At 47.8% G+C, this 11,218-nt stretch overlaps 1 protein-coding gene across 2 annotated transcripts in view; it reads right to left on the bottom strand.

Moving 5' to 3' along the window:
• Nucleotides 1–11,218, bottom strand: part of MED27 (mediator complex subunit 27) — a 191,785-nt gene that overhangs the window by 58,549 nt on the left and 122,018 nt on the right. The window contains exons 4-5 of one of the 2 annotated variants that reach the window (XM_059410485.1): nucleotides 6,297–6,390; nucleotides 4,936–5,272 (exon numbers count right to left, since the gene is read on the bottom strand). In XM_059410485.1, the coding sequence (XP_059266468.1) occupies nucleotides 5,207–5,272; nucleotides 6,297–6,390 (160 nt within the window). In that variant the 3' untranslated portion in view covers nucleotides 4,936–5,206. Of the gene's footprint in view, nucleotides 1–4,935; nucleotides 5,273–6,296; nucleotides 6,391–11,218 lie in introns of those variants that run through there. The other variant, XM_059410484.1, reaches the window with a different exon arrangement.

The raw sequence follows: 11,218 nt of genomic DNA, 5'->3' as shown, positions 1-11,218 counted from the left end.
GGCAGGGGACGGGACGGGGGTGCTGCTCACCTCCCTGCGGGGCAGAGCCAGGGGACGGGACAGGAGGGGCTGCCCACTGGGTGTACACGCTGCAGGTTAAATTCCAGCTCTGGAGCGGAGTGGCAGGTTCACAAACGTCACTGTCTATCAGAGAAATACGAAAGGGCCACACCGCATCAACGAGGGCAGTGTGTCCGGAATCAGGGTCATGATCAATTCAATTCTACACCTAAGGTTAAAATAAAACTCGAAATAGGGGCGCCCGGGTGGCTCAGTGGGTTAAAGCCTCTGCCTTCAGCTCAGGTCATGATCTCAGGGTCCTGGGATCGAGCCCCGCATCAGACTTTCTGCTCAGCAGGGAGCCTGCTTCCCCCTTCTCTCTGCCTGCCTCTCTGCCTACTTGTGATCTCTGTGTGTCAAGTAAACAAATAAAATCTTTAAAAAAATAAAATAAAAATAAAATAAAATTTAAAACAATCTGATTCCTCCACACAGTCCGTGATTCTGGTCCACCACACGGTCTCATCTCCTCTGCTGGCTCCTGAGCAGCGCCCACAGCCACGCTCTCCTCTCCCGGCGCTCTGGGTACCACTGAGGAAGTGAAGGAATGCTTTAGGAACCCGGCTCAGAAAACAGTCTGCCGCCACAGCTGGGACTTAGCAAACAGGCTCACCTTCACCGGGACTCCACGGATACAATGGGTTGAATATTGGTTCTCAAAGGAGCTGCAGAGATGATCTGAGGCTTCGGTAGGGCACCTGTGAGACGTGTCCCTGGGGCTCTGTTCTGGAGCCGAAGAACGGGAGTTTCTGTGCTGTTGCCAGGGATGTGCATTTCCCACAAACAAGACTAGTGATTCTTGGATCTAACATTTGAGAACTATGGAACCCAGTGGAGAAACCAAAACCCAGAACAGTTAAGCAGTTAGCTGTTCAACAGTCTTTCCTACCGTGAGAGCTTCTGAGAGAGCAAAATGAGATAGTCAGTCTGAACGGTTTGAAAAAGATGCGTTATTCAAAAGCAATGCATGAACATGTTGAAGAAGTTAAAGGTTAGTGAAAATGTGTATTTAGAAAGATTGATAAATGAGTTTTATCTCGTGTAAATCATATAACATCAAGAAAGATTAATTTATAAAATATCAAGGTATATTTCAAATATCATGGTTAAGGCTTGATTTTTTCCTCCTTTTCTACGTTCGTATACCTAGTAGATCAGTCAAACATTGTAGATTAATATTTTAAATGCCAAAAGAAGCCAGCTGCTTGTTCTAGTCTCTGACTCAGTTAAGCTCTTACAATATTTTGACTGTTCGAAGAAAATTAATAATGGGATGTTAGGTGGTAGATTAACTGAAACTAAATATCAACAGAGCTAGATTTATTTTTGGATGGCTGAACTCATCCCTTCAAAGAACGGAAACAGGATTGATTATATCATGAGTTATTAACTTACACAACACCAAAACAGCCCCCTCCACCCCCCAACAGAGCAGAGAGCCAGCCACAGTGCATTTAAAGATTATGTAAGAGGCTGAAAGTTTCTATTTCCCATCAGCTAGGACTCGGGGTTTACAGGATACAGCCAATTACCTAAGGCTCACAAGGATGCCAGAAGAAGTTAGGGCGATAATGATTCTGACAGTCTGGAACCAAACTAGCACCAGAGCTGCTGCCTGTCCCCTGAGCAGCAGGCCCCCTGCAGCCAAGATGGACAAACTGATACACACGGAAGAGAAAGATGCTTTTCTCTGTCATCCGCGTATCTATGCAGCAGACACTCCCTGAGCAGCTACAAGTCCTCCCTTCCATCCTCTAGCCGCCCTGCCCATGATGCCCCATCTGGGGGTCCACACATGTGAAAGGGATACTACATACACGTGCATCAAGTCGAATGCAGCGCCCAGGCCGGAAGCTGGCCCTGATGCCTACAGCCAACGAAGAAAGGTTGGTTTTGCTTTTGATGAGCCAAAGTGACCCCAATCCCCCAGAAAAGTACCAAACTTGCACCCTCCCTTTCCCCCTTCTTCACTGTGAAGAAACCTGATGCCAGACTGTGGCTCCCGATTACAGATCTTGGTGCATCTGAGGCCCTCCGCTGCTTCTTGGTGGCTTGCTTGGGGGTGGGGGGAGGGAGGATCAGAATGGAACACCACACCTGCCTTTTGTTCACAGATGCCCTGGAGTTCGATGACTTTAAGTCGTTTTACTGTGTATGGAAACCCCCCTGGCAGGTACTCACACACCCAAACTAGAAGAGATCTGGAACAAGTCAGCAGAACGTGCTGACGGCAGAAGACAGGTCACTTTATCAGAGCCGTTTCCAGGCCCCCACCTAGGCCACAGTGGGCACCACACCATTGCATTCCACAGCTCGAGTGGCCCCGAGGAAAAAGCGGTCTGTTCTGCTCTGCTCCCAGCACTGCCCCTCCTCCTCCCGATGGGGGCCTACACTGGCTCCGGAGCTTGGGCTAAACGGCCACCTGCATTCTGGTGCCAAAACGCTCAGATCCCTGTTACTCTGAAAGCACAGCTGGAAACAACCCAAACACACACAGAGAAAGAACACAGCGCGTCCAGTCACAGAATGGATCATTACATAACCGTGAAGATGACCCAACTAGCAGGTACGAGCCCCAGCAGGTGTGTCCTGGCTGACTCGGGATCCACCCCAGAAACCACACACAAGGGAGGGAGGGAGGGGGAACAATACACACGCATGACACTATTTTTATAAGGTTCAGAATTCCACAAAACTAATCTGTGTATTATTCAGGAAAGCATGCCCAGCTGGCAAAAGGCATTTAAAGAAGGAAGGGAAGAGCTCGAATATCAGGATGGTGGTGACTCCGGGTGGAGAGGCGGGGACTGGGAAGAGGCGCAGATTGGTTATGCTCTGCTTCTTAAATTGAGTGGTGAGCTCCTGGGGTTATCGTCATGCTTTATAATCGACACTTACTATAAACATTCATTTGTATATAGGAAATGACATAATAAAACTTGAAGAAGAAACTGCCAGCTCAGTGCCCGGTAGTCCAAATCTCACTTGCCGCCACCAAGAGCTATAACCGATGGGAGGAGGAAAGGACCCTGGAGCCTTGTAACGGGACACGTGGACGTCTCCCTTACCAGGCAGACTGCCGCTTTCCCAGCCCTGCCGCTCTCCTGCGGGGAATCACCTCCTCCACCCCACGCAGTTCGCCACGGCAGGACTTCCTTCCCATCGCAGACAAGTTCAGGAGAGCCCGGCAGGAGCACTCCGTCCGGGTTGCAGCACGGGCACAGGATGGAAGGCAGGGGCTGCTGAGTCATTTGGGCCACAGTGTCCCCCCAGGGCCGTCACCCTGCTCTGGACGCCCCAGGGCTGCCCTGGTTTTTGTCCCTCCTGGCACAGCACCTCTACCTTCCGGGCTGTGAGCAGCCAGCATCATTAGAAAGCAAAACAAAGACAGAAACGAGCCCTTTTCTTGCTTAAGTTAATCAGAGCAGGTTTCTGGCTCAGGAGGAAATGTCATTTTATTAAAAGGCACGGGTGCACTCTGCACCTTGGCCGAAGCAGGTACAAGGAGACATCAGCAGACACTGCTCCTGTGTGTCCTGAGTCACCAGTCCTAACAGTCTGTCCTGGTCGCTCCTGCTCACCTCCCGAAGCTTTCCAGAATACACTGGACTCCAGACGTATACAACCCACCCAGACTCATCTCCGGAACACACCCCTCCCAACTCCTGCCCGCACCTCCCGCGGGTGCCCTCACTGCCTGCGGTGCTGGGCCCGAGCACCCTCCGCTGGGCACGGGCAGCCGTGGCCGAGCGCGGGCAGACAGGGAGCGGCTGGCCCTGCCCCTCCGCCCGGCGAGAACTCCCTCCGGCCTGGCAGAAGGCGCCCGTGTGCAGCAGCAAATGGGCCAGAGGTGCGCGGCCTGATAAAATGCCGTCTTGTCAAAGTAACAGTCAACGCGAGCGGTTATGTTAAAATCATGGTTACCCACCCCGCGGGCTGATCCGAATCAGCTCCCCCACTGCTCCTCCTCGTGTGAGCTCTGTGCCCCTGGGGAAGGCGGCAGCTCGCTGGCGAGATGCAGAGCGCCTTCTGAGTGAGGCACACGCGGGTCCAATGGGGCTCCTCCCCTGAATCGAGCCCCTAACCTCCTCCCTCGGGGCTGTCAAAACAGCAGCTCCGTGGGAAAGCAGACGGGGTGACAGTCGCAGTGAGGTAACAGGCCGCTTCCTTGGGTGGAAGTAACTCATCTCAGACCTGTTCTCAGTTTACCTACGACCTTGCTCCCTCGGCTGTCTCCCTTCAACGCCGAGTCCCCACCCCCACCAGGAAATGGAAGCCCAACGACCCAGAAATAATTTGAACAAACCTATTTCACCGAGGATGCTCTCATTTTTATCTTCATTAACTCCTTGGTCCCTGTCAAGGACGCTGAAAGCAGGATTTATGTTTTAGCTGCTGGGTCTGGAGGATCTCAAAATTTTGACAATTTGTACATTTAACTGAGGCAGAAGATATTACGTGCTTTGTAGACAGATACAAATTGTTTTCCTTTTCTATTAAAAGAACACTGTAGGGGCGCCTGGGTGGCTCTGTGGATTAAGCCACTGCCTTCGGCTCAGGTCATGATCTCAGGGTCCTGGGATCGAGCCCCATATCTGCCTCAGCATCCCTGCTGAGCAGAGAGCCTGCTTCCCACCCCCTCTCTGCCTACTTGTGATCTCTCTCTGTCAAATAAATAAATAAAAATCTTTAAAAAAAAATAAAAAAGAACACTGTGTTACCTCACTCACTGTATTTTTTAACTGAAAGAATTTAAGGTAGCACGAGGCCCAGATGCTCACTAATTTTTTTCTCACGAAAGAGATATCACCCATTTAATAAACCCACATCTCTTCCTGTCTTTTTTCCCAAAGATTTATTTATTTATTTGTCAGAGAAAGAGAGCACACAGGCAGGCAGAGGGAGAGGCAGAGGGGGAAGCAGGCTCCCTGCTCAGGACTCGATCCCAGGACCTTGGGAACATGACCTGAGCTGAAGGCAGATGCTTAACACAGTGAGCCACCCAGGCATCCCACATCTCTTTCTTTCTTAGGAGAAAGCCACACACACACACACACACACACACACACACACACACACGGCAAAGGCTGTTCTGCTCAGCGGAGCGGCTAGAGGGAGTCGCAGCTCGTCCCAGGTGACTGGCTCTTTATAAGATGGTGCCAAGTGAAACGCTGAAGTATGGGGAGTTCGCAAGAGGCCCACGCGACAGCAACTGCCAAGACACAAAAAACGCTCAGTCCTGAAGCTCACCTCCCCTGATACCCATGGAAAACCACCACTCTTGATACAATTAATTCTGCTTTTTGTAAAATGTGGGGCCCCTCAAAATCTGTTCAGAAGTCTTCTTCAAGCACACATCACACAGAGTGCTAGAAGAGCTTCACACCCCTGAGCTCTCTGTGCCTTCCTGATTACTAGTCAAACCCAGCATTTCTGTCTCAGCGTATTTCCCAGTCACACCTGCCTTTGGGGAAGTCACGGAAAGGCAAACACTGGCGGTGCTGTTGTGAAGCCAACTTGCTCAGAGCAAGTCAAAACCAGAAACTAGGTTGGAACCCATCAGGGATAAGGTCCCAGAACACTTGCTTCAAGTAGCACACAATAGATTTTATAAGTGATGTTCCACAGAACCTGTTCTACGTTTTTTTTTTTTTAGATTTTATTTATTTGAGAGAGAAAGAGAGAGGGAGAGCACATGAGTGAGTGGGGGAGGAGCCGGGGGCGGGGAGAGGGAGCGAGCGTCAAGCAGACTCTGCGCTGAGTGTGGAGCCTGACACGGGGCTCAGTCTCATGGCCCATGAGATCACGACCGGAGCCAAAACCAAGAGTCAGACGCTCAACCAGCTGAACCACCAGGAGCCCTGAACCTGGTTCTATTTTAAGATGGCGTTTTTCCTAGCAGGATCCAACAGTTGGGCATACCTTTGAGACAATAGAAAAGATTCACCAAAGTATCCTGAACTGACTGACGGGCAGAAGGGTCTTACAGTGTATTTCCTCTCTGGGTCATTCTCACGTGGGCTCATTTTTATGCTGTTCCCTTTTGGGCTTCATGCAAAAGCCTGGTTTCTATGCGCAGAATTCTGAAACTACAGGATACAGTGAAGAGAAACACGCTATTCACCATCAGACTGGGAGTCAGTCTCCATTCTCTGGATCCTATGACACAGAGCTGGAGACTTGATCTTGAGGCCAGTCTTCTACGTGGCCCTAGAGACAGGTCAAGCAGAACTTACCAGAAGCATTGCTGATGTGCCATTGGGCCTGGATAAGTGGATGGACATTTCAGGAAACATCCTGTCAATGCGGCTGATCACGTCATCAACATACCTGAGTGGGAAAAAGAAATGCACACGTCTGAACTGGAGCCTCAGTCAAAGAACCCAAAGCTACAGTGTCCCGAAGGCTTCCCTCTTCAGCTGTTCATCAGTGTGATGCAGTCAAGAAGGCAAGTGGGATTTACAAGTGTTTTTACAAAAAATACTACTCCCTTGTTCCTCCTTTTCAGTGCCAACCATTTTTAGTGCTTTCTTCTGGTACTTACTGCCATATTTCTATATGATATGTTTTTAATGCCAGTTCTTGCTTTTTCATTTTATTTTTTTGTTTTCACTTAAATTCTAGTTAGTTCACATACAGTGTGATACCACTGGCAGGTGTACAACACTGTGATTCCACAATTCTGGACACCCCCCGCCGCTCCTCACAAGAGTAATGCTGAATCCCCACCACCTATTTCACCTCCCCTCTGGTGACCGGCATGCAGTGTGTTCCCTATAGTTAACAAGTTTGTTTTTCGGTTTGTCTCCCCCTTCCCCTCCCCCTTTGCTCATTTATTTCTTGAATTCCACAGATAAGTGAAATCATACGATATTTGTCTCTCTCTGGCTTCTCTCACTTGGCATAGTACTCTCGAGCTCCAGCCATGTCGTTGCAAATGGCAAGATTTCGTTCTCCTTTACAGCTGAGTAATATTCCTGTGTGTGTGTGTGTGTGTGTGTGTGTGTGTGTATTTCCCTTTATCCATTCTTCCTCTATCCCTCAACGGATGGACACTCGGGCTGCTTCCATAATTTGGCTATTGTAAATAATGCTGCTATAAACACCCTGGTGTGTGTATCCCTTTGAGTTAGCATTTTTATATTCTTTGGGTAAATATCTAGAAGTGAGATTGCTGGATGGTAGGGTGCTCTATTTTTAACTTTTTGAGGAACCTCCGTACTCTTTTCCAGAGTGGCTGCACCAGCTTGCATTCCCACCAACAGTGCTAGAGGGTTCCCCTTTCTCTGCACCCTTGCTGACACCTGTCATTTCTCGTGTTGTTGATTTTGGTCCTTCTGACAGGCGTGAGGGGTATCTTATGTGGTTTTGATTTGTACTTCCCTGATGATCAGTGATATTGAGCATCTTTTTATATGTCTGTTGGCCATCTGGATGTCTTCTTTGGAAAAATGTCTATTCATGTCTTCTGCCCACTTTTTAAATTGGATTATTCTTTTTCTGGGTGTTGAGTTTTATAAGTTCTTTATGTATTTTGGTTACTCACCCTTTATCTGATATGTCACTTACAAATACCTTCTCCCATTCCATAGGTTGCCCTTTAGTTTTATTGGCTGGTTCTTTTGACTGTACAGAACCTTTTTACTTTGATGTACTCCCAGCACTTTATTTTTGCTTTGGTCTCTCTTGTCTCAGGAGACCTATCTAGAAAAAAGTTGCTATGGCTGATGTCAGAGAAATTACTGCTTACGCTGTCTTCGAGGGCTTTTATGGTTTCAGGTCTCACATTTAGGTCTTTAATACATTCTGAATTTCCTTTTGTGTGGAGCGAAGGGGAATGGTCCAGTTTCATTCTCTTGCATGTTCTGTCCAGCTTCCCCAACACCATCTGTTGAAGAGACCGTCTTTTCCTTACTGCATCTTCTCTCCTGCTTTGTCAAAGACTCACTGCCCATTCTAACTGTGGGTTCATTTCTGAATTTCTATTCGTCTTATTGATCTTCCTGTCTATTTCTAAGCCAGTGCCATACTGCTCCAATTACTGTGGTTTTGTAATAGAACTTGAAGTCTGGAATTGGGACACTTCCAGCTCTGCTCTTCTTTTTGAAGACGGCTTTGGCTCTTCAGGGTCTTCTGTGGTTCCATGCACATGCTGGTATTATTTGTTCCAGTTCTGTGAACAACGCTGTTGGTATTTTGATAGGGACCACATTAAATGTGTAGATTGCCTTGGGTAGTACAGACATTTCTAATCCACGAACATGGAGTGTCTTTCCACTTCTTGGTGTCTTCAATATCTTTCATCAGTGTTTCCTAGCTTTCAGAGAACAGGCCTTCCCCTCTTTGGCTAGATTTATTCCTAGGTGTCTTACTGGTTTTGGTGCAACTGTAAATGGGATTGATTCCTTCATTTCTCTTTCTGCTGCTCCATTACTGGTATATTGAAATGGAACAGATTTCTGTATGTTGGTTTTATATCCTGTGACTTTACTGAATTCATATACCAGTTTGAGCAGTTTCTTGATGGAGTCTTTTGGGTTTCCCATATATAGTATCATGTCATCTGCAAATAGTCCAAGTTTTAGTGCTCCCTTGCTGGTCTGGGTGCCTTTTCTTTTTGCTGTCTTACTGCTGTGGCAAGGATGCTTTTTCATTTTAAGCATGACCTAGTAACTTTCTTCTACAGAGATCAGAATTTAGCTGTCACCATCTTGGCCGTTGGGCTCCACTACAGAGGCTCCTCCCTCTGCCCTTCTGGTCTAGGGACAGTAGGAGCCTCGCTGTCTCCTGTTTGGCTTCTCACTTGAGTTACCGACATAACTAATTCCCTGGATTGAATTCTCTTGGATTTAGATACCTGAATTCCTATCTTGCTGGTTGGACTCTAATTCAAGTTATATCATAATTTTTGCTTAAGTCAGTATTTGGTGTGTACATGCTAAAAATCTCTGCATATATATTATTTATTTATTTTTGAGAGACAGAGACAGAGACAGAGAAAGAATTCTGAGCAGGCTCCATGGCCAGCATGAAGCCGAATGCAGGGCTTGAGTGCATGACCCTGAGATCATGACCCAAGCCGATGTCAAGAGCTGGACACTCGACAGACTGAGCTGCCCTGGTGCCCCAAATCCCTGCATGTATTTTAAGTAGCTGAGCCACACAGGGGCGCATGGGTACATACATTCATTTGTACAGCTTCCTGTTTTGCCTTGATTTTCACTAGGTTAGTTCTCTCTGAGCCTACTACAATGTTACCCGTGTTACCCCCGAACTCTCTGCCTGACTCTAAAACTTCTCTCGCTACGGTCAGACATATCAGGCAACCTGTCAGTTCTGTTTTTTTCCTGGACACGTTCCTCTGAAAGAGAATCTTCTCTTTTTCTGGCCCAAATGGAACTTTTAACTCTCAAGGTTTACTAATCACCGACACTAAGTACTTAGCACGGTGGCTGGCACATACTATGCTCGTACTGGGCCATCACGGGCCTGCTCTGCAGAAATGCCCTCTCTTAGCGGGATGAACTCTCCCCACCAGTGGAGGCTCACTGTGATGACGTCAACCCACAGCACCAACAGAGCAGGGTCTGGCTCACATCCTCTGAGAATAAAATCATACCAGCATCTGTGCTCACCACCCAATCACACTGGGGAGGTATAATACAATAGCTGAGATGCAAAACTATCTATTAAGAGCTTTGTATTGGATTTCGAATCCATTGGGCATGTTAAATTAAATTACATATCCATTAGATCAGGGACATATACAAGGTATGTTCTCTTGGGAGAAGAGGGAGATTAACTCTCCACTCACAGCATGACGATTTCAGCTCAAAACCGGGGGCTCACAAGAGATAAGAGACAACATAATGCCATTTGTTAAAAAGTGAACACCAATGTGTCAGTTATAAAAGGCAGGGAGTAATTGTACTGAGGAACCGATCAGGTTTTCCTCAGAGAATGTCCTCCAGCTTCAGACCGGGAGCTGCAGGGAGGGAAACCCGCAGGAGGCCCAGGGCTAAGTAACAAGGACAGCAAGCAGACCCGAGCAACAGTGTGGGGGGGGGGGTGCGGAAAGCCCCTTCCTCCTGGGAAAGGGAGTCGATGGGAGACTGAAACCTTTCGAGTGTGTGAGCGGCTTTTAGTAACTCAGTACCAAACGGCTCTCTCCTACCTCTAGAAAGGACCGTAGGATAAGGGCCAGGCCTTGAAAAGTGAACTAGCTCAGAAAGAATGAGCGGTATTTCTTAAAGCAAGGCCCCATGCTGTTGATTTTTTTTTAAAGATTTTATTTTTTAAAGTAATCTCTATACCCAATGTGGGTCTCAAACCTACAATGCCAAGATCAAGAGTCACATGCAACACCGACTGAGCCAGCCACAGGCTCCCACCAATTCCGTTCTTTTTTTTTTTTTTATAAAGATTTATTTATTTATTGTGTGTGTGAGAGAGAGAGATTGAGAGAGAGAGTGCGTGCGAGAGAGTGAGCGGGTGAGCACGTGCGCATGGGTGCGAACCAGGGGAGGAGCAGAGGAAGAGGGACACGCAGGCTCCATGCTGAGCACAGACCCCAATGCGGGGCTCAATCCCATGATCCTGAGATCATGACCTGAGCCGAAATCAAGAGTCAGATGCTTAACTGACTAGGCCAGCCAGGCTCCCCCTCCCATTCAGTTGATTTTTAAAATGGCGGAGGAAACAACCTTTCCTGTAAAGAACAGACCACGACACTGCATGTCACCTCGCGCAGTCCCCTTCTAGATTTGTAGATTCATGATACAACCTTGGCTTTAGGCGTAAATGCTATAAACAGGTAAAAAGAGGGAAGGAAGGAGGAAGCGAAATCATGCTGCGTCACTGCCTGATGTTTTTTGAAATGGTGGATGACACAAGGCAAACTTCATGTCAAGTCACTGGAAACACTCCTGCATTTACATATTTCTTTTCTAAATCTGTGTGTATGGTTGAAACCCAATTACTTCAGACTCAGCAGGAAGCAACAATCCACTGTCCTGTGTGATTGGAGGTCACTGCAAAGCATATGCTAATGAGGAGGGGGCGGGCAATGTCTTCGGAACCAATCCTCAATCAATAACCATCATAGCTGTGGACAGGAGCATGCAAATGAACGCGTGGGACTTCAGTACAAAGGTACCGT

The sequence above is a fragment of the Mustela nigripes genome, chromosome 9 (assembly GCF_022355385.1).
Source record: "Mustela nigripes isolate SB6536 chromosome 9, MUSNIG.SB6536, whole genome shotgun sequence".
Classification (NCBI taxonomy): domain Eukaryota; kingdom Metazoa; phylum Chordata; class Mammalia; order Carnivora; family Mustelidae; genus Mustela; species Mustela nigripes.
The sequence above is the reverse complement of the archived record's forward strand: the minus strand, read 5'-3'. Positions and strand labels throughout refer to the sequence as shown.